Source organism: Didymosphaeria variabile (genome assembly GCF_027946475.1).
Source record: "Didymosphaeria variabile strain IMI 356815 chromosome Unknown scaffold_2, whole genome shotgun sequence".
Lineage (NCBI taxonomy): Eukaryota > Fungi > Ascomycota > Dothideomycetes > Pleosporales > Didymosphaeriaceae > Didymosphaeria > Didymosphaeria variabile.
The window spans coordinates 3,476,001-3,501,269 of record NW_026611621.1 but is presented as its reverse complement, the minus strand read 5'-3'; the positions used below and the strand labels follow the sequence as shown (position 1 = coordinate 3,501,269).

At 52.3% G+C, this 25,269-nt stretch overlaps 10 protein-coding genes across 10 annotated transcripts; 6 read left to right on the top strand and 4 right to left on the bottom strand.

The window, feature by feature from the left end:
• Window positions 1-3: 3 nt before the first annotated feature.
• Window positions 4-795, bottom strand: RNF32 (RING finger protein 32; the record flags this gene model as incomplete). Its single annotated transcript, XM_056211659.1, has 1 exon — window positions 4-795. One exon carries the CDS (start codon window positions 793-795, stop codon window positions 4-6), a length of 792 nt encoding a protein of 263 aa, XP_056075132.1.
• Window positions 796-1,963: 1,168 nt separating this feature from the next.
• N0V89_002852 (uncharacterized protein) lies at window positions 1,964-2,662 on the bottom strand (the record flags this gene model as incomplete). Its single annotated transcript, XM_056211658.1, has 1 exon — window positions 1,964-2,662. One exon carries the CDS (start codon window positions 2,660-2,662, stop codon window positions 1,964-1,966), a length of 699 nt encoding a protein of 232 aa, XP_056075131.1.
• Window positions 2,663-3,761: 1,099 nt separating this feature from the next.
• N0V89_002851 (uncharacterized protein) lies at window positions 3,762-4,268 on the bottom strand (the record flags this gene model as incomplete). Its single annotated transcript, XM_056211657.1, has 1 exon — window positions 3,762-4,268. One exon carries the CDS (start codon window positions 4,266-4,268, stop codon window positions 3,762-3,764), a length of 507 nt encoding a protein of 168 aa, XP_056075130.1.
• A 1,418-nt stretch (window positions 4,269-5,686) lies between these two features.
• N0V89_002850 (uncharacterized protein) lies at window positions 5,687-7,530 on the top strand (the record flags this gene model as incomplete). The annotated part of the gene is made up of 3 exons (XM_056211656.1): window positions 5,687-6,040; window positions 6,191-6,507; window positions 6,669-7,530. The coding sequence occupies 3 exons, from the start codon at window positions 5,687-5,689 to the stop codon at window positions 7,528-7,530; spliced, it is 1,533 nt and encodes a 510-aa protein (XP_056075129.1).
• Window positions 7,531-10,620: 3,090 nt separating this feature from the next.
• N0V89_002849 (uncharacterized protein) lies at window positions 10,621-11,192 on the top strand (the record flags this gene model as incomplete). The annotated part of the gene is made up of 2 exons (XM_056211655.1): window positions 10,621-10,623; window positions 10,677-11,192. 2 exons carry the CDS (start codon window positions 10,621-10,623, stop codon window positions 11,190-11,192), a joined length of 519 nt encoding a protein of 172 aa, XP_056075128.1.
• A 922-nt stretch (window positions 11,193-12,114) lies between these two features.
• Window positions 12,115-14,373, top strand: N0V89_002848 (uncharacterized protein; the record flags this gene model as incomplete). The annotated part of the gene is made up of 3 exons (XM_056211654.1): window positions 12,115-13,432; window positions 13,572-13,767; window positions 13,818-14,373. 3 exons carry the CDS (start codon window positions 12,115-12,117, stop codon window positions 14,371-14,373), a joined length of 2,070 nt encoding a protein of 689 aa, XP_056075127.1.
• Window positions 14,374-16,683: 2,310 nt separating this feature from the next.
• On the top strand, window positions 16,684-18,493 carry N0V89_002847 (uncharacterized protein; the record flags this gene model as incomplete). The annotated part of the gene is made up of 2 exons (XM_056211653.1): window positions 16,684-16,687; window positions 16,791-18,493. 2 exons carry the CDS (start codon window positions 16,684-16,686, stop codon window positions 18,491-18,493), a joined length of 1,707 nt encoding a protein of 568 aa, XP_056075126.1.
• Window positions 18,494-19,312: 819 nt separating this feature from the next.
• TOA1 (transcription factor IIA subunit alpha) lies at window positions 19,313-20,791 on the top strand (the record flags this gene model as incomplete). Its single annotated transcript, XM_056211652.1, has 3 exons — window positions 19,313-19,321; window positions 19,728-20,701; window positions 20,752-20,791. 3 exons carry the CDS (start codon window positions 19,313-19,315, stop codon window positions 20,789-20,791), a joined length of 1,023 nt encoding a protein of 340 aa, XP_056075125.1.
• A 692-nt stretch (window positions 20,792-21,483) lies between these two features.
• On the bottom strand, window positions 21,484-23,185 carry rad1 (checkpoint clamp complex protein Rad1; the record flags this gene model as incomplete). Its single annotated transcript, XM_056211651.1, has 6 exons — window positions 21,484-21,782; window positions 21,842-22,441; window positions 22,497-22,732; window positions 22,890-22,944; window positions 22,999-23,028; window positions 23,077-23,185. 6 exons carry the CDS (start codon window positions 23,183-23,185, stop codon window positions 21,484-21,486), a joined length of 1,329 nt encoding a protein of 442 aa, XP_056075124.1.
• Window positions 23,186-23,361: 176 nt separating this feature from the next.
• On the top strand, window positions 23,362-25,022 carry GCN5 (histone acetyltransferase; the record flags this gene model as incomplete). The annotated part of the gene is made up of 3 exons (XM_056211650.1): window positions 23,362-23,365; window positions 23,436-24,042; window positions 24,170-25,022. The coding sequence occupies 3 exons, from the start codon at window positions 23,362-23,364 to the stop codon at window positions 25,020-25,022; spliced, it is 1,464 nt and encodes a 487-aa protein (XP_056075123.1).
• Window positions 25,023-25,269: the final 247 nt, after the last annotated feature.

The window sequence follows — 25,269 nt, the reverse complement described above, 5'->3', positions numbered from 1 at the left end:
CATTTACGCGCGCAATCCATCTTGCACGTGTAACCTGCGTCCCTCATCAATCATCGCGTCACTTCCATCAGCCACAGCGTTGACATCGGCGGTAACGTGGCCAGCGACAGAGACGGCAGTGGCAGCCACGGGGTGCAGGCAGTCGTACTCCGCAACACCGGACTCTCGCCGAGCATGGCCGTCGAACAGGTCCACGTCTAGGTACATGCTGAGGCCCATGTGCTGGTGGGCGTAGCTCTTCGTAGGATTAACACTCTCATAATCATCTCCACCGGCAACCCCCTCAACCGAGCTGCGCACCTGGTTGTCACGGAGGCCCAGGTGATCCACCAAGCCCTCAATTACCGAGGTGTCAAGCTCACTCACATCAGTCGTGGCGGTGCGTTGCAGCACTTCTTGACGGCAGTAGGGGCAAGTATCCTTGCTGCGGAACTCGAAGGCCTTGATCAAACAGTCGCGGTGAGAGGTGTGACCACAGCTCTTGAGCTTGATCGCAACTTGAGTGACGCAGAACAGCTCTTCGTGACAGATACCACACTGGTCTTCCGCCTCGTCTTGGTGCGAAGCCCTAGTGGCGATTGGCACTGCAGTGATTACCGTGGCATTGGCCTCCACACGAGGCTCCAAGTCTGATAGTCTAGAGCGGATCTGGGCCATGTGGTCATGCAGCTCGGCCTTGAGGTCTTCCAGGGTTGATGTCTGGTCGGTCGGTGTAGGGCAAGAGAGGTCCAGGCCGATGGCTTCGGCCAAGCGCATGAACTCTGTGATGCTGGCCTGGGTATGGGGACTGGCCATGTTGTATCTAATTCATATGTTAATTGATGGTTGTTTGGAATGTGGTAGACTCCAAGCTGGCTGGGGAGCTGCGAGCCGCGCGTGCTTACATAGTACCGTGCTCGAAGAAGTCCAATAAGTTTTGTGGGTTGAAGCAGCAAAGAGCACACTGATGCTGCAGGCTTGGACCAAGCCTATGAGTAACCACTTTCCTGACTGACGCCACGTTCACAATCGTTTTGGAGCGAAGGTTGAGTCTGGATATGCCGTGGGAACCACTGCACGGGTGTTAGTGACATATGTACACAACGGAAATGACGCGACTAACCACACAATTGCTTATGATTAGCTCTCTTGGAGACGAACCAGGTAGGGGGCAAAAGCTTTTATACCTCCTGTCGAGGTCAAAGCTCGCTAATCTTGTGCGTGAATGTTAGAAGCGCGTTGGCCAGGAAGCGGACGTGGAAGGCACCGAAGGGTTGAAAACATTGACATGGTGACTTGTATCCTCCAGAATAATTAGCATATTTTATGAGCTTGTGGATGGTAGTGTACATAAAAGCGTGCGAAAGATATTGATTTGACATTCTTCAGGGTATGCAGTTGACACAGTGCAGTACATATTGTAAGCGGCAAGACAGAGCGTGGTACCCAATCTGTACACATGAATACATTTGGAGCTAGGAGCTGAGTATCGTTGTACCGTTCATATGAGGCGCTGAATGTGAATGGAGTTGAAGCGCCGTCATGTAGAATGCCTTTGTGCTATGAAGCACTGCAACAACCCTGAACATGGTCTGAATTAGGGAAGCCATGTGTGAGAAAGCAAAGAAAAGAAACACTATCTGGTGAACAACGTAGACATGTCAAGTCAAATAAGTGATAAAGGGATCAAAGCCACCTGCATGCGGGTGGGAGTGAATCGGGCAGCGGAAGTGCTCAGATAGCAACCTGCAACGTGAAACCGTAGGACAATATGCTGATTAGTCGCCCAACTCGACACTGGCGAGGCTCGTACATGCTGCTTGTGGGCAAGGAACCAGATTTGCACCGGGCTGTCCCAGTGAATATAATATCGTTCGTATTTCGTCGTTCGACTATCGGGTGCCCCGAAACTCGGTGTCGTCGCCATCAGAGGACTATGTATGAATTGAGACTCAATTTGAGGATTTAGCAGAGCCTTGGAGAACTAGTCATAGATTTCGTCATCGTCGTCATCCATATCGATGCCACCAAATATCGAGACTGCGAGCAGCTCGTGAGGCTGGGCCTCATCAGCCTGCACCAAGCCAACGGTCCGGAATGTCGATGTAGAGGTCTCGCGAATGTTCATTTCAGGGTGCTGAACACGACGGGAGGATGATGTGTTTGCAGCTCGTCCAGTTGGTGAAGATGCATAGTGAGCGGTCGATGCAAGATGCTCCCGTACAGTCATGTAGTCAGTGTCGGCAGCTCGTCCAGTCGGACAAAGTTCACGAGCAACTAGCTCAGCTTGCGTGGAAGTCTCACGAATATTTGACAAAGGATACCTATGGTCCTGGGTCCGACTGGCGAGATGACTTGCGTTTCCAGTTCGTCCGGTTTGTGGAGCAGCCTCGCGAGCGAAGATCAAGCGGCGACAGTTAGGGCATGTAGCTTGATGTACTGGACCTCGATTGTGCTGCACCCAGTCTAGCCATTCGACCACGCAAATCTCGTGCAATGCATGTTTGCAGTGATTGAGTTTGATAGCAACAGGCGCGTCAGCTGCCATTCCCACAAGCTCATCCTGGCATATGCCGCACTGGTTGTTTGCCTCGTCTGTACCTGCGGAAGTAGCTGAGTCTGGTGTAGTCTGGAGGCGAGTTGAGACGGTCTGCAGGCGCCGAGAGAGCTCGTCGTGGGACATTGGCGCTGGAGGGATGGGGGACGATAATCGTGGCAGGCGGCGCTCTGCATAGCGCGGATAACGATGTAAAAAACCTGGCACGTTTCCTATGCCAGGAATAGAAGGTTGGCCTCTCTGCTGCGGGTACTGCATGTAGTGCAAGGCAGTCTCGGCGGGCATGTAGCGCGCGGATCCTGGCCCAGAGGGATAATTATGTTGGTCTATGTCTTGCTCCTCACGCCTCTCCATGCTAGCAGGTGGTTGAGCCAAGTCAGACGGTGTGGTTTGAGAGGACATTGTCAAGGGTTTAATATTCTAGGCGCTTGATATAAGCTCGTGATCACGCACGAAGTGTAGAATGTCGACTTTACCGTATGTGAAAAATGAACCTAGGGAAGGTTGGGAAAGAAGCGACGAGTCGACGTAGCGCAACAGGTTGGAGAGTCTGCGGAGGGACAGGCGGATAAGTCGGCTGTATACCAATAGACAAAGCCAGGCGGCTTCTGGAGTCACTGGAGGTCATATTATTGATGTGTATAGAATATCTGGAAGCCATCAATTACAGGTGAAACGGCGTGAAGTGCACGAACGCGACCTGAACTTGAAAATGCAGCCGAGGACCACTCTGCGCCCCAAAATCAGCACATTCGAAAGGGCTATTGGGGGTGACTTACTATTTGTCCTCTCTGGGTGGACAATTAGGTTCGTAGATTGGGTGGTAAAGAGAGAGAGAGCGCGTGTGCGGGTGATGGTCGGCGTGAGCTTGGAACATCAGCTTCACGAAATTATATACGCAGACACGTTTGCTCGCATGATGTGCACGTGGCAGCTAAGCTGGTTGAGCAGCTAATCGTCACTTGCAAAACAGGCAGTTCAGTGGCGTGTGCGTTACTAATATATTCAACAGTAACCGACAATCCCAAGCAGAACACGCTCTGTATACTCAAACTTCGGTTCTAAAATTTACGTGCCCAAAACGCCGAATCCCATAATGCAGCATTTCGTGGTGGAAATGAACATGTCGAATGCGAGGTATCCAATAAAATGACGTTGAGAGTACAAAGGGTAGCGCGGTACCGTGGTTTAGAATTGGGAAGAATCGTGTCGAAGTGCGTAGAGCTCAAACCCACCAGAATGTATCCAGAGACCCAAACCTCTCTTCGGCCCACCAGTTTGTAGTGGCGTCCCACTCCTCCTCTTCCTTGGTTTCCTCCTCGCACACGCGTCGACGGCAATATGGGCAGGTGTTTGCCCTCTTCAACCACTGCAGCAAGCAACCGCCGTGGAAAAGATGACCGCAGGCATTCAGCTTGATAGCTGTGTCGGTTTGATACACATTTTCCGTATTGGCTTTGGGTTTAGTGGTGGCGATCACAAGTTCGGTAACGCAGATTGCGCACTCGTTGTCCTCAGGTGCAGAAGTAAGGTAGGTTGATGCAGCTTCAAGTAGCTCAAGGGAAGTTGGCTTGGTTGGAGGCGAGGTGGTTTGGTGCAATTCAACAGACCAAAATTCTAGCGTGGCCCTGAGCTCTTCAATAGGTGTGCTGTCATCTATGGGCGTGCTGAAATCTATGCCGAAGGCGACGGCTTCCGCCACGAGTTCTTCGAAAGTAGGCTGAGAAGACATTTCGTCTAGTAGCAGGTGAATCGGAGCCAAATCTGTGCTACGTAGGGACCTTAAGTGCCAAAGGTCGTGTGCGTGGGAAGAGGTGGCTAAAGCGGATTTGGTCAAAACTTATTGTAGAATGGGAAGTGCGGACGGTGTTGTTTGACCCAAAAATCTAGGAAAAAGGGAGTATATATACGTCGCTGCCTACCGCTTAGATTTGTTGAGATCAAAGATTCTGATCCAGCGCCTTGAATTGGGCAGACATACTCGAAATTTCCCACGAAGCATCGCGCGGCTGGTACAGACAATTGGAGCCGTTGGAACGTGGAAAAGTCTGTTTTGTCGAAGCGGATGGTAGCGGGACAGCACCCCGAGCTATAGTCGATCGAAGCAACAATCACTGTAGGGTGACAGATAACGGTAAGCGATCCGGATACGCAGTATGCCTACCACAGGTAATTTGTTCAATTGACCGACATTCTCCCTTCCATCTCTACCACTATAAAAGGCTCAACAAACCCCTCAAATACCAGCGATAGTTGAACGATATGACATAACAGATTGAGTACGTCAGCAGTCAATGAATAAAGCTACGTGCCTATTGATGAAATAGTTTCGTCCAGCAGCTGAACATAAAGACAGGTACCGGACAACGATATGTCGACCGAGGAGATGCCGCCCCATTGATACTGGGTTCGATAGTGACGATCGCTCCATTAATAAAGCAACAGCCTCAGGGTGCTGTAGGCATGCTTGCCCAAACCTTCGCAAGCCTATCTTCATAGGTCAAGAAATGTTGAGAGTGCCTGAATAGTTACGAAACAACGTGGCACTTTCAGGGCCTTCGTACAGAGCTAGCTCGGCAAAACGTATCACGGATGTGTATAGTAGGCCGCGGGATCTGATTCCTAGGATATGGTGCTGTTGACATCACTGGGCGTTCTAACCGCTTTTGGAGCACCTGTGATACGTAGTAGACAGGATTTTGGGTACGACATGGCTATGTGAGATACGCCACATCGTATAAAGTAAATCTGTGGTGGTGTTGCCGGTGGCAGCTCTCTACAGAAAGCGATGAGACGAAGAGCAGGGACCTTGATGGAGTCAATGACTAAGCAGCTCCACGTGACTGCGCGGTCTGGGCTCCTAAATTTCCTAGGTTCGAATCAGCGGCTGCGCCGACTCCCGCATTCGCGTTCATCATAACAATGCTACGGACTCGGTGGGGAGGCATTGTAGCCCGTACCAAAGGGCAAAATGCCCCTTTGACCCCGCGACCATGGAACGGAACCTCAGCCTACCGCGCCTACTCCAGACTACGTGCCCCGACAGCCACCAGACAGGTCCAAATCGCAGAGTCACGTGTTTCGACCCACACATGCGCACGCGCAGGTGCGTTAGGACAATCGAAACTGCTCAATGAATGCCGACCGCCTATGGACCGTTTAGCGTCGCTTCCCATTGATGGGCCAATTTTTTACTCCGCCTTCCCCACGAAGACTGTCATCTTCTTGGTCGTTGTTGTTGCGGCCGCGCTCTACTTTGTCGAGATCAAGGAGGAAGGCTGGGCAGACCATGTACTCGCATCATTCTCGGGCGACCCTGGTGCTACGCCTCTTCACTTTTACAAGGACCGTGACGAGGTGGACCATTGGGTTCAGTACCATATTCCGGATCCAAGTGCCCCATTGAAGGATCCAGAGGTGATGAAACAGATCAGCGAGCAGTTTTCCAAGATCGCGTTCGGGTGGGAAATCGAACCTGAAGAGTCGCTTGAATTCGAAATACCAGTAACGCATGGGATTAGGTTTAGGAGCAACGAACCCTGCGTAAGCCTTTCTGTGTTTCAGGACACACCTCACTTGACAGCTTCAGCTTTACCCTACTATATCAACGATTTGATTCGACATCTGTGCGGCTTTATACTAACAACGGTTTAGGAAGATTACAACGCCATCGGTACCGCCCCTGGGCCAGGCTCGAAACCCTGGAACTATTGGTCGATTTTCGATGGTCATGCCGGTCGCCATACAGCATACTATCTCCAATGGACGCTTCACCCGAGCCTCTCCCGCGCCCTATCCAACTTGTCCCCAGAAGCTACCTCCTCTGTCATTCATTCCACAATCAAGGACGTCTTCACCAACCTTGATAACGAGATCATGACACGCGCAAAACATGCCGCAAACTGGTTCCCCACTGCCAACGCAGCCGCTGTTTCCGCACTTACGCCCGCTTTCAGCGGTAGTTGCGCGCTGTAGGTACAATGTGGGTGTTCAGGCTGGGTGATTGTCTAAGACTCCAGGCCTTACACCTCTAGGTCTGAAAATTTCAGACATTCGCAGCAGGCTGGAACACCTACTTCAGCCACTTCCCTAATTTGTGGACATTATACTGACTTTGTGCCCCCAACTGTAGCCTCGCTGCCTTTGATCCCGAGCAGAGCAAGCTGCGCGTCGCCTGCGTCGGAGATTCTCGTGCTGTCCTGGGTCGTTGGGATTCATCGGAGAGGAAGTACGTGGCGCAACCTCTATCTGTCGACCAAACGGGCTTCAACGAGATCGAAGTCTCCCGCATCAAGGAGGCTCATCCGGATGAAGACGACATTCTTGATCCGAAGTCTGGGCGGCTGTTGGGTCTCGCTGTCACGCGGGCTTTTGGCGATCACCGCTGGAAATGGGACAACACTCTCATCACGCAGCTGCAATCAAGATTCTGGGGAACGGCGCCGCGACCGCAGTCGAAAACGCCCCCTTACCTGACGGCCGAGCCCGAGATTACGGAGACAAATATTGTACGTGCGGATCCGAAAGACAAATCAGCCAGGAGCGACTTTATGATCATGGCCAGCGACGGACTATGGGATCATATCAGTAGTGAGCACGCGGTCGAATGCGTGGAGCGCTGGCTCGAAGCCAAAGAGCGCGGCAACGGCAAGGTCTCTCGGGATCCAACCATCCAGCAGCCCATCTTCAACAACAGCTTTAATGCCGACGAAGGTGTAGAATACGATGCTGAGTCTGGTCAACAGGTTAACTGGAAGGCCGAGCCCCAGTACTTCGCTATTGAAGATGATAACGCAGCTGTGTGTCTCGCGCGCAATGCAATGGGCGGTACGCGACGCGGGCTTTTTCTTGGCTTGCTTAGCATCCCCGGCCCGCTCTGTCGCCACGCAGTCGACGACACAACAGTCATGGTGGTCTTCTTCGACCGCATAAGCGGCGAAGGGAAGAAGAAGCCCGCAGGCGAGAAGAAGAAAAGCTTCTGGTGGCCTTGGTGAGTCATTGAGTGAGGAACATTTGCTATTCTGTGGCTCGGTCAGGGCTCTGTACTGTTGAGTGTATATTTACATGGAATGCTACGTAAAGCGCTAGCCATCTTGTCTAGTCTACGCAGAAGACTTTTCCCTTCTTGGACAAAACGAAAGAATGAATGAGAGAAGATTTCGTACAGGGCGATTTCAAGGCTCCTGTATCATGGATTTTCTGCAGCTCTCTTTCACGAACGTTGATTTCGTCGCATTAGTCCGCCAGCACAATATTCAAGTTAGGCAAGATCAACATCATAGATGAAGCGAGAAGACTCGAAGTTTAGCAATCATTGAATGCCAAACGCTAAATCAATCATGCATGTCATCAGACCCCTCTAAATAGAGGACCACCAGGGCTCTCTACCGTTTTCCACTGCCTACGTGTCCAGCACATCAGCCAGCTAGACACAGCCACCTTCAGCCCTAACCTCCCACGGTCTCGTCTGCGTAATAATACCCATCCTTATTTCATCGCCCTCCTCATGATTGTGTCTCTCACAGCTAACTATCATGCTATTCGTTCCCAGCAGCCTCGGTCGGAAACAAGTCAGATCCGGTCGAAGCTCCTCGGGTGGTGGCGGTGGCCGTGGAGGGGTCTCTTTTCTTAACCTTACCAAAAGTCGTTTGACTGGGCCAGATCTGATGTCCAACTTCGGCAGAGCCACTGGCTTTGGTCTCGCGGTAATAAGTCCTTGAGCATCGGAGACGAATATAGAAGCTTCTGCTGGGCAAACGATCGGGATACTGCGATTTCCTTGTGATGCAGAGTCCCAAAGAGTAGAATGCGAAACATTGCGAGGTAGTGCACCCCACGAGTCCTGACCAAACGTTGTGCCTACGCCGTGCTTTGCTAGACTCGAACTCAGCATACCCGTGCGAATGCTGTCCATAAAGGGTTTGAGGCCCGGGAGACAGGCTACCAGCACGGAGATGGTGGAATGCGCTTGAGTGACTATTGCGTAGGGTATACTATCGAAAGAGATGTCTCTATAGATGGCGCGGTCAAGCAAAATGACACGGGTCATGGAGAGGGCTACAAGCCTGCTGTTATGAGATTCCGTGCGCAAATGCTTTGATCGGGAAATCATGAGCTTACAACACGCGCAGAGCGAAGGTGGAGATGACGACCGCCTTTTTACGTGACGGGAGTTGGAGACTAGATACAATTTGGATAGGTAGGACGATCATGCCGAGATCAGTGAGGATATCGATTAGACTTGCTATGACCCAAAACGACAGCTATATAAACGGTGAGCAAGCTATTTGCACACTCGGTGAGAGGCGCAAGCTTACCAGTGGAATGCATTTGCCCTCGAACACTGTCCATGGGCGCGGCATCTCGCATTCAAACAGAACGGCAGTGGTGATTGCGAAAGTCCAAGATACGACAACTGCATACAAGACCACAACAGAAGTCTTGTGAGCTGAAGTACAAGCGAGTCGCTCGAGGAACGTAATGATTGAAAGCTTGGAGAGTCCGATAGTGATGATGTATAGAACCGTCGTCGTGTACATCTCCTTCTGGATGTCTTCGAGGGCGGATGGTGCAAGTAGGGAGACTTTCTTTCCAAGGCCCGATTGAACCGCAAACGAACCAGCTATGGTTCCACCGATCGCGAGCACCTGTAACTCCAGTTAGTCTTTCGATGATGGACCTGCGTCAAGGTTTCCACCTTGAAGGGCATTGTCACTGTTTTTGAAAAGAATAGTTCACTTACAGCTGCAGCCAGTATGAAGAGATCATCTGCAGTAGGTAAATTCCGTGAAGCAAACCTGACTCCCAGCCTCGTTGCTGTGCAGAGAATCTATACTTTGTCAGAACTCGTCAGTCACGAAGGAAGCTTGACCTGTACCAATGTGCAACCCAGAAACCAGATACTCATCGCAAGAAGCGGTCCATGATCGTCTGCCGAGACCACCGCATGCCCAGGACCTTTGTCCATTCTCTTTCTATGTGTTCGTCGCCTTCATCGACGAGTAGTCGCACGGCTGCATCAGTCAAACACCGTAGAGTAGGATCGAAGATTGTCACGAAATTATCGGCAAGTACAGCTAAGATCTCTGCATGCGTACAGCGAGATAGAGATAAAAAGCTGACAGCTCGCTCACATGTGGTGAGTACGACTGTGAGAGAGAAGCGGATTTAGGTGCCGAAAGATCCGTCCGAGTTGGCGACATGTGGACGACACCGGATACTCCTTATTCGAACACAGAGTGTCGCTTCCCAGTACTCGAAAACGCAATTTCCGAATTGTCGGAAACTCTCACCGGGCTTCGAAGCATCGTGAAAATCAAGGTATTATAGATATCGGTAGGATAAACGTACGCCTCAGTAAGACAAAATTAAGCCTCAGTTTCAAGACAACCCGCAAGCATCGGTTCCGACTGCCTTCAGTTGGAGAAACCCGGAAGCTATGATGTAATCTTGATGCTGGGATCTAATTGGTCGGTTGACGAAGATTTGACATTGACATCAAGCAATAGCCGTCGTCGGATTGTACCTGCTCTCGGGTGCCTGTAAACGCACGTTCGTGGAGCTGCCTCTCTTGCCACACGAACGACATATCAGCTTAGGCACTTCCAGTTGCCTCGTGTCACAGATAGTCTGAGGCTGGATTATAGTGTGCAAGAACAAGGCACGTTCGTGGAATATTGCGCTTCGCGCGAGTCCTAGATAGCATGGTCATTGTTCTTGCATTGAGGTGAACTGCATGTGCCCATAACGGGACAGATGCAGCAAATTCAACTGCATACCATAGGTATGTATGACGCGCTCTAACTAAATCTATGTCTATGTCAATGTAGCACAGTTTTGGACGATCTTTTACGATACTGTACAACACGCTGAAACATGATGACTGATATGGCGCGATGGAACACTCGTAAATGCTATCGTTTCACTTTTGAAGGAAGGGCTATGACGCGCGACGCGTTTGCGTTTGCGTGGAGTCATGCAGCACATCGACAGAAACCATTGGTCCGTGCCACTTCGCTAAATTTTGCCTGAGCTCATGAAGAAAGTTTACATGTGGAATCATTCAACGTCTACCCATAGACATCATGGTAAATCTTAGTACTATGTGTAACGATGCGAAGGCACTAATGTACCGCTCTAGGCTCCCATCTCAGGCAAAAAGCGCACTTCCGCACGCGCAAAATCGTCGCGCGCAGCCCGCCCGCAGGTCACTCTCCCCACACCGACCGGCGATGCGCTCTTCTCTTCGTCCAAGAAAGACAAACATGCCAGCAAGCACTCTGCATTCGTTAGCAAGATTGAAAAGTCGTCGAAGATCCAGAAGCGGCGGCGACCGAACAAGAAGCTGGTCACAAACCTCGAGTCTCTCGCGGATGCTTTGTCTGGTTTGGAAGATGGCGATGGAAGCGGCGAGGTTGTCGTTGGGCAAGCGAAGATACAAAAGAAGAGCCTGAAGAGCAGACCTGGAGCTATGAAGAAGAAGGAGAAACTGGAAAAGCTGGAGAAAGAGAGGTTCAACATGAATTTGGCACAGATGGCGACGACTTCAGCAGCGAGCAGTGCTACGGGGAGCAACCCTTCAGCTGATCGATGGGCAGCATTGAAAAACCACGTGAAAAATACCGCAGAGATCAAGTCGGAATTTCTGCAAAGGTGAGAAGTCCGGCGACATCATCAGCGAAACCAGTCTGGATGATCTGAACTCAACTTTGCTCTACTGAACGGAGATCCCGGCCTAGTCTGGATCTGAATATCAATGTTCGATGAGACTTATGGAAAGCATAACACGCTTTTGGCTTGTGTCAAAACGGTTGAATTACTTTCAGAGCTTTTCTTACCCTGGACTGCACCAGACGGTGTCCGACTGAAAACACCTTCGACACGACACCGTACGCGTAAAGCATACTACGACACATGTACAACGCTATCCTAATGAAAGCACACTAGGTTGTGCCGGAGTAGCAAGTATGCGTCCGAATGACAAATAAAGCGCTACTAGGCTAATCAATGTTACCCTAGCAACTCAGCGCCACGATATCTATGATCTTGGACTGAACCAGAGATGATGCATCGGTATGCGCTGGCTGCTGTGAGGGCCACCTCGTTCCTCCGACACGAGCTTTGCTTCGATACGAGATTGTACGCATGTCACATAGTACAGCATATACAAGGATAGCCATCAATCATTTTGAGCATTGCGCTGCCCTCCGCTGGAATATGTCCACCATGACGGGGCTGGCCGTTCCTCGCTCTCATCATTAACCCGTTTCAGTATGGTGTCAAGCTAGTGGAAAGTGACGTCAAGCCCCTGCCCATGCACGTACCATCGAACACTACACGAATCCAACAACAATGGCGCCGGCGAGCGCGGAAGCCTTGGAGCCCCTAAGATAATTCTCAAGATCAACGGTTACGATCGCAACTCCATCGCACTCTACGGGAAACCCACTGGCACTGCCACGCTGTCGCTGTTATGTGACATGTAGGCACACGACAACTGCCCTTCTTTCCTTTCCCTTCAACATCCTTCGATTGAAGCACAACTCAATTTCAATTGTCTGTTGTTAGGAACAGGCACGATGTCGTACATAGAGAGGCAGACGACTCGTATCACAGGCTATGGACGAGAGGACCCAGAGCTCTCACGTACGCACAGTGCCCTTGGAGGGTCAGGAAAGATTCCGAACGCAAAGAAACCGCGATCGCGACCCCCGCAAAGCCTACGCGACAAGCTTGGCTTCCTCCATGGACACCTTCCCGCGTCATCGGGCCCTTACAGCGTCGGTTCGATGGACATTGAGGTTCCGGTACAGTCACCACGATCGATATCCGACATAAAACGCAACGGGAAGCATATACTCCGGCTAGAAACTGTTCTCTTTACATTATACTATCCGGCTGCATTTGGTTCAGGCATGGGCAAAGCTCCGGGAGGGTACAAGAAATGGTCGCGGGAAACTTGGCTTCCACGACCGCGCCCTGAGACGGCGAAAGGGTACGCGAAGTTCGCTGGAATACCAGGTTGGTTAGGAGAGGCGGTTTTTGGGGCGACTACCGCTTTGACGAAGCTCCAAGCGTTCCGCAACACGCCGCCAGCCACACATTGGCCCCCCGAAGGTAATTCGAAGCGCAATGGTCGCAAGATCAAGAATCAACAGGGGCAACCGCCAGAGGGAGCTTCAGACGAGCCTAGATTCCCTCTATTGATGTTTAGCCATGGTCTCGGCGGTACGCGGACGTGCTACTCTACTATGTGCACCGAGTTCGCGAGCTACGGGTTCATTGTCTGTGCCGTGGAACATAGGGATGGATCTGGTCCGCGATCGATTATAAATCATACAATGGAGGGCGAAGGCAGTATAGAACACCTGGAGAAACAGCACAACTTGGAGCACGCGGACGAGGAGCGAGAGCGGGGTTTTGACAAGGTTGTAAGTACTATACCCACATATACATCAACAAGGCTGCGACTGACGGCGCAGGACTACATCTTCCCCAAAGGGAACCCTAAAGATACCGCACCCAACAATGAGAAGGGCGTCGACCGCGAACTTCGAAACGCTCAGATCGAGCTGCGTATGTGTGAGCTCGAAGAAGCTTATCGCGTGCTTTGCGACATATGCGACGGCAAGGGAGAGGAAGTGGCGAGACAAAATCTAAGGAAGAAGGGATATGTGGGTGCAAGTTCCCGAGGCTTGGACGGGGTGGACTGGGCGCGCTGGAAGGACCGTTTCCATGTGGACAAGGTCAATGTGGCAGGCCACTCGTTCGGCGCGGCTACCGTTGTCGAAGTACTTCGGAATACGGATCGCTTCAAAAACGTACAAGCAGGAATTATCTATGACATCTGGGGCGCACCGATACGTCCGCCAGCGGATGATCCGGCGCATCGTATCCGTACACCTATATTAGGGATCAATTCGGAAGCTTTTATGTGTACGCAATGCCCGGGTACGAAGTCGATCTGTCTTAGACATAAACACTTCGTACCATCTCCACTTTTATGACTTAGCTGACTTCGTACCTGCGCGTCTAGACTGGGAAGAGAACTTTGACGCCGTTATGTCGCTCATGCACGAGGCGAAGGACCAAGGAGCGCCAGCGGTCTTGTGCACAGTACGTGGTTCTGTTCACATAAGTCAATCGGACTTCTCCATTCTGTATAGTGGCATCACATCCTTTTTCTTTAAAGCCACTGTGAATCCGCAGCGAGCTATTGATCTCAATATTAGGTACGTCTCCGTTGGTCGCAGCATGCGACCAAGACTAACATCTATACCAGCGCCTCGCTCGAATTCCTGCGCGAAGTAACCTCCGGCGCCGGTAAATCGATTATCACGCGCTGCCTCACGGACGAAGAACTTCTACACACGCAGCTGCTCGAGCAGATACCCGATGACCACAAACCGAACGACGAATGGATTGCTGCACGTCTCAAGATAAAGCACGAATTTCGAACACGGATGGCAACTAAAGTGCAGAGAAAGATGAAGAGACAGCTGAAGAATGGTGCGCCTAATGCGGGCGATGAAGTGTGGATGCATGTGAAGCCGAACGCTGAAGAGCTCCGGGAGTGGCGGCTCGAAACCAAGGCTTCGTTTGGAGATTACAAGGACGACAGCGATACAGCCGTCGAGAAAGAAGCAGTAGAAGACAGAGAGCCAGAAGTTGATGCTGGGGACTTATTCGCACACGAAGAAGAGAGCGATGGTGGAAAACTGGCAGAAGCAGGCCATGTACCTACAGATGATGAGCAGGACACCTGGCTGGGTGCTCATCCTGCCCTTAAGAAAGATACCATCTCAGAGGAAGAGCAACCTGCCATCTCGCGGAGATGAAAGCAGAATTATGACGCGTCTGCACCTTGTCGGGCAGAAAATAGCACTTGCGATCGTCTGAGCTTCTTAAGAGGCGTTGAATAAGAGAGTCATCGTATGCCGGCCTGAAGGCATCCAGCCATATGTACATGACGATATATTTAACCCCAGTTTCCATCCCGCTGGGGTTACTCGAGCTGCTGTTGTTACTTGCACAGTCGATAATCTTGGCAATCCGAAGCCCGATTGTCAGCGCGCAGCTACATGTCAGCTTACTCCGGATGAGCGTTTCCACGTTCAACGCAAAGGTCTAAAGGATGCATTCAACTATCTTCTCAAGACCAAACACATGGCCGACTGCGCGTCGGATTAGTGTTGCCCAGTTGAATTCCCGCATTCAGGTCGTCAGGGGAGTGCTGGGCAACTTTCGTCCTGCGTTCACGATCCTTCAGGCCGTTGGCGCGGGTGTTGCTGTTGTGCGGGCCTACGAGAAGCACAAGTCCTCTGGAATGCATCTGGGTGATCAGCAGGAAGGGAATGCGCTGGACAAGCCTACCTGCTATACATTGACCAGTTACTTTACAACCCCATAAAACACTTGGAAGGATGATTTCCGCTCCTAATTGCGCAAGGTCAACGCAAAGTTTCTCAGAAATGTATCTTGGCCATCTCGACGCTAATGTAACAGTCTGCACACATTCCTTTGTCGAATAAAAGATGAAGACTCGGCCTCGATTTCCTAAGAGGCTGGAAAAGGTGGAGCCACTGAAATAAGATTGAGACATGATCGAGTTGCAACCGCACGGCGGTTATCCTGTGGATCCCGAACTGTACTTTTGGAGATGAACGTAACCACTATGAGACGAGAGGGAGTTAGAAGCAAGGATAGGCATGCAATCTACTGTCTCGGTACCTGTACCTGCTCCTGTTATTTTACTAAGCCGCTTCGGCACCCCCACGAAGCTTCAATCAATCCTTCGCCAGCAATGACCTCTTCAACCTATAAGATGGAAGTGTGAACCCCCGCGAAACCGGGAGAAAGTCTAACTCGCAGACCTCCCAAAAGCAGTCCAGAAGAATCACAGAGCTGTTTGCCTGCAGACTCCGTTATCACGTTCCATACATCCCGTAATTCGGCCGCCTCTTTGTCCTTAAGTAGTATCTCAATTAGGGCACTTCCGCTGTTGTTTCGCTCCGCATGCCGGCTCGACAGGCAGAGCGGTAAGTCCTCGCAGTCTCAAAAATCCCGCTAATGTGATCAAAAAACCATTCATCATCAAGTTACAACTGCTAGCATTGTGGTCACGAGAACCGTTTCTGCATGTCAGCAGACTCTGCATGATGCCATCCCTACACGTGATCTGGAGCGGCTGGTTGAGTCACGGGAAGTGAATGGTTCTCGGCGGCAGAACCGTTCAGTAATCACACAAAACCAAGCGACCTCGGCCCGCTGTCGAGGGCTGAACCAACCACCAAAGGGAATGAATCCCTTGTCGGCGGTGACTCGTTGCGTAATCTGCTGCCTGGATGTCTTGCTAATCGAGCAACCGACCCCATCTAGAAGGCTCTCGGGGGACCTGCGCCCTTGGAATGATGTCTGGTCGTTGTCAAACGTAGGCCCGTTTTAGGATTGGCCTGACCTGGAGCCGGAGGTCAAAGCGGACCAGGGGACGGACCAGGGTCTCTCGCTTACCAAGCTTCAGTTCTAACCGCATACATCGGGAGGGAGATGCCACTGTGTTGCACTTACGGCCGGATTGCTTTTTGTGTTTTGAAGACACTTCCGCGCGAAGGCGCCCTTGCGTCACTTTCCTCTTCCTTTCTCTTGCCCACGATCGGTTTGTTTAGGAAGATAATCGCGTCGATTGGTTGTTGATTATAGTTGCCGCAGCTTCCGGAGTAAGAGACTGCACGACTATAGGAAGTGGGAACGTGGAAGAGATTCGAAAATGGGGAGCTCAGACAGCGAGGAAGCGGCTCCTTCGAGGAAGAGATCAAGAGGGAGTGCAAACAGTGAGGATGCGGGTGGGAAGAAGGCTAGAGGGCGTCCGCGTGTAGATACCCAGGACGAGACAGCGGCCGATGTGAGTACATGGCTCCACAGTTCCCTATCTGGCCCACATCTCCGGAGGTATACTCGCCACCCGAGCCCTGAGCATTTTCGAAGCAACACAGGTAGAAAAGGCTCAGATTTGTGGTTGTGCGATATGATACCGCTCGCGTACCGGCTGAAACAATGATACCTTGTCACAACATTGTATACCGAGCCTTTACAAACATTGATCGATGTTCTATCTCTCCATGCTTCTAATTTCTAATATTTTAAAGACAATGTGTATTCATTCACTGACGCTACATGTAGCGACGCCGAACGCAAATCCGGCTTGCGCAACGTGCATACCGGCAGCGCAAAGAGACGACCATTTCATCACTGAAAGACCAAAATGATCGGCTCCAGTCCATCATCGATCAAATGAACAAGTCTTTTTTGCAATTCAACGAAGCCGCCCTTAAGTCGGGGCTCCTTCAGCTCAACCCGGTCTTGGCTCAACAGCTGAAGAGCGTCACCGAATCCTTCGTCTCCCTAGCCAAATCAGCTGCAGAGGGACATGCCGATGAGGAAGACGTGAATGAGATCATCGAAGCTGCCCCTGTACGAAAATCTCAGGCTCGGTCAACGCAGCCTCCACGCGTGAACGTAGGCTGGGGTTACTCGACTACTCTTAAAAACTCCCCGCCTGTACAGGCTACACCATCACCACCCGAAGAAGCTCGGTCACAGAACTATGGCGACCTTCCTCTACTACCCAACTTTAATGCGGAACAGGCGAAACAGGGTGGTCTAGTGCAGTATAGGCGACCACAGATGCCGGATCTATTCGCTCAGGGGGTTTCCTGGGCTCACGCGTCTCTCGATGAACGACCTAGCAATCAGCCACTGCCCTTCGGACTTCTTGATATTCTAAGTCGACAGGAATTCAAACCGCCGAGCCCACAGAACCGGAGCATATTCTCCGTCAATATCCCCACACCCCGAACGACGCCTCCAATACCACGCCTGCCGTCACCAACATATGGCAACCTCACAACCAAAAGCCCAAAGCCAATTTGGACTTACAGTCATGATGAGACGACTTTTGCGAGAAGGTTGACTCGGGCTTCGCTAGAAACGGGATTTCACTTGCTCAGCTCAGCTAATCAGCGACCTGCTGCACTTGAATATGTATTCAAGCTTTCGTTGCCGTACATGACACTGAACCAACTTCGAGACAGGTTCAAGGAGCTTTTGGCCCGGGGCACTGATGAAGAGCTTGACTTCTGGTCAACGCCATTTATACATCTGGGTGGCGCTGGCACTCACTATCCACGAAAAGACGCACAGGGTAGCATCATCAAACCGCCGAGCACATGGACTGTCCGCCGTATCGGCCCTATAGACAAGGAAATGATACGAGCGGAGAACAGCGAAGACCCAAGCCAAAGCCACGATCTTAACATCGACCTGACGGGCTTTGAGGGCGAGTGGTTCGATGCGCACGACGTTGAAGGGTATCTAGAACATGAGAAAGGTGTACGCATCGACCCCAAGAGCTCTTTCATAGACGCACTCGTAGACGATGACGACCACCCCGGCGATGACTATTTCACCACAAACGCAGGGCTGAACAGCCCTTCACCACCTCGCCGCTCATCAGACGACAGCACACCCAGTTTTGGTACAGATACAACAAGCGCAGAGTCACGCTCTGACCTCCCTACACCGCCGAAAGTTCAAGGTGCCACGGGCGCCAACGTGGACCACCTATTCGCTCCGTCCGATATAGCTTTTGGTCTGGATATGGGCATGGCGTCGGAATTCAAGATGCCCAGCATCGACTCATCCGCATTCTTCGACCAGCCGTTGGGCTTGGATCTCGCACCTGGATTCGACATAGGCCTCAACAACGGGTCTTTGCAGCCTCTCAACTTCCCCGACGATGCGAATGGGTCGAATATGGACATGCCTTTCCAAGGTCTAGAACCGATACCGGTGGTAAGACAGAAGCGAAAGAAGGCTGTGCTCATTGATGTCACCAAGCTGGTTGATGGTAAGTTTGCTGGGAGTGTGAGCCGGCTGTGGGATGGTCTGCTAACGATGTAGCAGAGATTGTCAAGCACGGTGTTTGTTTGGGGCGTACACCTGGGTTTAGGCGGAAGGATGTTGATATGGCGTTCCAGGCTTCGTTGATCACGACGTTTTGAAGGGCCATGTTTGTAGTGCGAGTACTGAGCTCGCTAGGAGGGGAAAGCGCGCCGAATGTTAGTTAGATGTCTAACACGAGCACATGGATCAATCTGCAAGTAATGTGCGAGTTAGGAGACTCTGCCTGAACGTTTAGTTTGCCTGGTTATCAGTTTGCCTGTGGATGATGTAGCTGACAAAGCCGAGTATCTTGGCACCTGACTAGCGCGCGCGGGTGGCCTTCGAAACCGCCCGGCAACTCAGCACTATCACCCCCGACACACCCCAGGCCTCGCAACCACGGACCGGAGCGCAGCACAACACTGTCGCACGAGCCCGAAAACCGTTCCAGTTGTTCTCATAGCTGAGCACTCGTCGTGCGCCGGCCTCGATAGTACCCATTGTAGCTATACCGCAGCTCTACGCTGACGTGCGTTTGCTTGCCTTTGACCGCCAACCGGCTATACCGTCACGACAGCTGCCCTCGGCGCCCCGTAGAAGACATTCGCACAAGAGCGCAAGGTTGTCCACGCGATAGGAACACCACTCGGGGAGAGTCGCCATGTCAAACAACGCCGTGGTCAGTACACCCACTGCACGTGGGGGTGTGGATCAGTTGAAGCAGCATGCTAACAGCAACACCAGGGCCTGGTCTACCAGCAGATCATCGAGCGGGTAATACAGGCGTCGCAGAATGACTTCGAGGAGTTTGGCGTCGATCAATCGACGCTCGACGAGATGAAGCAGGTACGTGGCGAGCACCGGGCGCTCTTATCTCGGACTCCTTTCATCGCCGCACCTGCCCTCTGCATCTTTCCTTTGTCACACGCGGTCGCATTTCGTTGTTTTATTGTTGTGTTGTCGGTCGACGTCGATTTCGCAGCGCGGACGTGCGGCACATGGCAGCCTGGAGGAGTTGTTGGGGCTGGCCGAAAGCGGGGCTGAGCTGCCGGGCGGTCTCGCAAGATCGGGGGGGCGCCCTCAGTATTTGGGACGCTTTTTATAGCCCCTGCGCTGGCACACGCCGCCGCCAAGCCCCGGCGATCCTTGCTCCAACAGGCTTAGCCACGTCACCTGACGCCCGTCCAGCGTCACGTCTGCCTCGTCCTGCATCAAGTATATTTCGAGAGGATGGTGCTGACATGCTCTACAGGGTTGGCAAGAGAAGCTTTCTGGGCTCAAGGTTGCTCAGTTCCCGTGGGACCCCCAGCCTGAGCCTCCGCGCCAGCCCCCAACGGTGCCGTCCAACGTGAAGCCCGAGCATGAGTTGCTCCCACCCGTCTCGGCGCCTCAGGATGGCAATGCCAACTACCCCGGTGCACCTATCAAGAGTGAGCGAGCCTATGAGCCTCCCCTCTCGTCGTACCCGCAAGCTGCCAATGGCGGCTACGCAGGTGGCTTCAACGGCGAAATCGCCCAACAGCGAGCCCACGCCCTCGTTGCGCAGCGCATGCACCAGCAGCAGACCCAGCCGCAGCAACAGCAGCATGGCGGCCCTATCAGCATGCAACAGCAACAGCAACAATATCAGTATCAGCAGCAGCAGCGGATGCACGCTGCCCAGCAGCAGCAACAAGCGCAGCAACAGCGCCCACCCCAGCCGATGCAGCAGCGTCCGCCGCAGCCCAGCCCTCCCTACAACCCCTCGCAGACTGACGGTTCTGGTGACGCACGAGAGGACTGGAAGGCTTTGGTGGCTGATAGACGGGCAGTGAGCGTTGAAGACCGCGTTGAAGCAGACCAGCTGATGCGTGCTCGGTTGGACGCTCTCGCATCCCGTCAGGACAGCGGATTGATGATGCCTCTCAACCAAATGCCGAAGGGCAGGAGGCGCAAGGCTGCAGTTCGAGTGCTCCAGGAGCAAGATGCCACCAAGGCTTCGTCGAGTGCAGCAGCCCCTGTCCCAGGACCTGCTCGCTGCGACGGCGAGGATAATAAGGAGGAAGAGCACGATTCGGATGCTATCAACTCCGACTTGGATGACCCCGAGGATGATGATAACAATGGCGACGACAGCGACGACGAGACGATGGACTACATGCTGTGCACGTATGACAAGGTGCAGCGCGTCAAGAACAAGTGGAAGTGTACCCTGAAGGACGGCATTCTGACTACGAACAAGCGAGAGTAAGTTTTGCTGGTATTGTATGGATGGGATATACATACTGACTGCCCAGATACCTCTTCCATAAGGCCAATGGCGAGTTCGAGTGGTGACTGATCACCGGCTTGCGGCTCGTTGCAGCTCGATGTTATGACCGGTTTCCCATAGTCATCTTGTACCATACATGATCCCGCTCTATGATCGGCCACCAATCCCTCAAACCAGAAAATCAAGTCCCACCAGGATTTGTCAGCGTACTCTAAATTTGGATACTCTCAGCACCACGAAGTGTACCGGGACATATCTCGATCCCCAATTCTTGCGCAAATTCCTCTATCTCAGACTGTCCTCTGGACTTCGACTTCCGATACCTTTCTGTTCTACTGAATCCCCGTCGGCGTTATCGCCCTCTCCCACAGGATGACATGCGCCACACGCGGGACATATTTACCTCTTCGTCGCCGTAACTTTCTCACGAGTCTATTCATGCTGGAGTTGGGAGGTTTTAACACGAATCAATTTGCTAGCGTCGAGGGATGAGGTAGCCTGGGGAGGACGTGCCTTACACCGCGATCCAAGGTTAAACTAGACTTGTACGTTAGTGTCTTTTCAGCGTCTCTCTCACGGGAGCTTTGCCGCATTGTCCGGCTATAGATGACGAAAACGTAAATTACAGCGCTTTTGCTGAAGACCTTGGCTCCGCTACATATGTAGTGTTTTCGTGAATTGTAACCTTTGTTTCCAAATACAACGCTCCCTTCCTATGTGAAAAGCAGCTCAACAATCAAATCGCAGATTCCACACCCTACAGCTCATCCTCATCCTCCATGACACTCCCATCGTTCTCATCCGCGTCCCCGCCCCAAAATTGCGTCTCATCCCCATCATCCTCATCCTCCTCAACGAGTGGCACAAACCGAAAATCCACAAAGCTCACCTTCCCCACCTCCACCTCGATCATAAACTGCAAACTCAGCACGCCCTGTTCATCCACTCTGACGCTGACCTTGGTAGCCACGCTCATTGCCCTGGCAGCACGCTGTAGCAGACTGAATTTGTAGCTTGCCCTAAACATTGATGTGGGATCGCTGAGCTGAAACGTCTCTAGAAGATTCGATGGGGCTGGTGGTGCATCTGCTGGGGCGTTGGGAGGCGGTGGGGACGGGTGGGAGTGTTGTTGAATTCGACGCGCGCAGAGCCAAGCGTGCCGGATGAGCTCAGGGCGAAGTACGGCTTTCTGGCCCGTGTTCGTGCCCACAGGGTCAGTTTCTCTGGGCTGGTGGAAGAAAGCTCGGACACGGCGTCGTATAGCCATGTCCCGCGCATGATTGTCTTGAATGCAAGGCCCTGCCTGTCGAACGGGATCTCCTCACTAAAGGCGGGCTCGTAGGTGGTAAGACTGCATGTGGTGCGAATACTCGCTTCAGTGAGCACGATGGTGAGCGGAGAGCCTGGCGCGTCGTAGGCGATGCGGCATAAATTGTTCATGCCGAGGACATTGTTTGAGAAGGCCCCACCAGTTGCAGTCGAAGTGGGGTTGTCGCGGGCCCATGGGGGCTTGGAGGTATTTGGATCGGTAAGGCCGAAGATTTGGAGGGTTTCGAGAAGAGCGGGGAGGGAGATTTGGAAAGTCGGAAGGGGTTGTTCAGAGTTCTCGTCCTCTTCATCGTCGGAGTCGTTGATCTCGCGTTGAGAGGGACGTTGTGGGGCAGGTGCTCGGAAGGTATAGGTTGTGAAAAGGTCTTTGGAGAGGAAGGCGGAGCCTGGAGATATTTCAGATGCGTGGTATAGCAGACAGGATCAGGGTGGTATACATACCTTCCATAACACTAGCCTCGTCGACAGAGAACTGCAAGCCCCCATCATTGATTTGTACATGTGCTTTGTCGGCGAAATTTATGCAGCGCAGGAGAAGGTAGAGTTGTCGGGCGGAGCTTGAAATGGCTGTGAGAAGCGGGAGCTCCTCTTCTTCGTCCATGGCGTGTGTTTGGGCTGTACGCTGTGTTTTTAGAGTAGAGGTGGAGAAGCAGATGTGAGTATCTTCGAAATCTTGACTTTATTTCATTCCAGTACACTACAGATGGCCCCGAACGCCGGCGAATGAGGAGAAGGAAATCAGACGTATACGCCGACCGCGCAAATCATGTAGACTGCGCCGAAGCTGTTCTTATGGTCAGAGATGCATTGCGCGCGCAAAAGTAGGCCACGTACCCGAATGCTAACGAAGCGGGTACGCCGAGGAGCGGGACGTTGATGGCCTTCAAATCTGCTCAAGTTAGTCGTCCGAATCTGTTACAGGAGAACCATGGTTGGCGCATACTGAGACCGAAGACACCTGCGAGGAGCAGCGCTGGGAGTAGTCAGTATAGGCAGCTCAAGCTCCCGCATCCCGACGTACCAATCAGCAGCAGGGTTGCGCCAACAATGAACTGCGAGTCCTTGGAAATAGATGGGTTGTACGGCGAGGAAGCAGCAGCCTCCCAGACGTCAAGCAGCGGTATCGACATGGAGAATAGGGAGCAATTGTCGTTGTGGAAGTTGGTTCAGTGAGGGTGCGGTACTGCTTGGTGTCCTCAACGCGCAACCCATGATCGACGTTGGTCTGTGCGACACTTCCGGCGGCGGGCGCGACTTCCGACTTCTACACGGCAAGCAGGAGCGTGTTTGGATACAGCACATCGCTATGGGTGCCACTACTGAGGAAGGTAAGTACGCTTTTCTATCTATGTCGCCGCCAGATCCGCAAAGCACTCTCAGCGTCCACCATGTCGGTGCGCAAGAAGAACGGGCGCCTGCGCAAGACGCTGGGCTATGCGACGAGCTCCCCCACGAAGCTGCACACTTCCCCGCCAAAGCAGCCGCCGTCGCCTCCGTCATCGTCGCCAGAGACTCCCTTGAAGATTCAAAAAGCTCTTTCACCTTCCACGTCGCCCGAGATTCCCCTCAGCATACTCAGAGCTCGTCAACCCACTCCGTTGTCACCCCATGTCCTCCCCAGCGAACTATCTGCTAACAATGCCTTCTCTTCTCCAGCCAAGCGCAAGGCCGCCGCGCCCCTTAACCCAGACTCTCCTTCCAAGCGACCGAAACAAGATAGCGAGACGCCCGACGAAGCCCCGCCACAGCCGAAGAAGCTAATACCTTTCCCGGAGAAGCCCGCTGTCATCGAGGAAAAGACTGGCGAAATTGAATTCAGAGTGGTCAACAATGATGGCAAGAGGGAAAGCACCATCATCCTCACGGGCCTCAAGTGCATATTCCAGAAACAGTTGCCTAAGATGCCGAAGGATTATATTGCACGTCTAGTGTACGATCGAACGCACTTGAGTATAGCAATTGTGAAGAAGCCTCTAGAAGTTGTGGGGTATGTCTGTGCCACTGCCATGGCGCATGATCTTGAGTAGATTCGACATCTGCATTATCCGTTGTCGGGGAGCAGGCGGCGCTCGAGGTCTTGTTCTGAGATATGGACGCGTACTAACACAATGCAGAGGCATAACGTACCGCCCTTTCCACGGCCGCCAATTCGCCGAAATTGTCTTCTGCGCTATCTCCTCAGATCAACAAGTCAAAGGCTACGGCGCCCACTTGATGTCCCACCTCAAAGACTATGTCAAAGCCACCTCGGACGTCATGCACTTCTTGACCTACGCCGACAATTATGCCATCGGCTACTTCAAGAAACAAGGCTTCACCAAGGAGATTACACTTGAGAAGTCACGCTGGATGGGTTACATCAAAGATTACGAGGGTGGCACCATCATGCAATGCAGCATGGTGCCCAAGATCCGCTACCTCGAATCCGGCCGCATGCTCCTCAAGCAGAAAGAATGCGTCAATGTCAAGATTCGTAGTGTCTCCAAATCCTTCGAAGTTCACGCACCACCCACTCAATGGAAGAACGGCCTTACCAAAATCGATCCCCTCACCATCGCCGCGATAAAACGCTCTGGGTGGTCTCCCGCCATGGACGAGCTTGCTCGTGCACCCCGTCACGGTCCCAATTACAACCAACTGCTTCACCTGCTCAACGACCTGCAAAATAATAGTAACGCATGGCCTTTCCAACAACCGGTCAACAAGGATGAGGTCCTCGACTACTACGATGTAATCAAGGAGCCAATGGATTTGGCGACCATGGAAGAGAAGCACGAGAAGGATTTATATCCCACGCCGGATGACTTCGTTCGCGATGCCAAGTTGGTCTTCGACAACTGCAGGAAGTACAACAACGAGAGTACTCCGTATGCCAAGGCAGCGAACCGGTTGGAGAAATACATGTGGAGTAAGATCAGAGAGATTCCCGAATGGGCACATCTCGAAGCGGACTATGGTGGAAAGTGATGGTCGGTTGATCGATGATTTTCAGCTTGATATAGGCTACAGTTTGTCTGTTGTATCACTTTAGCGGCATTGGGTAGGAAGATGATGGCGTTCACGGTTCGGATATGTTTTACGTATACCCTAGGTTGGGAATCACGACTTTGTCTGGCTTCACATTATTCAACAATATCAAGTCCCGATCCTCTCCTTCGATATCGGCGGATACAGCAACTGGGGAAGAAGAATGCATCGAATCCGCTTCACAGGG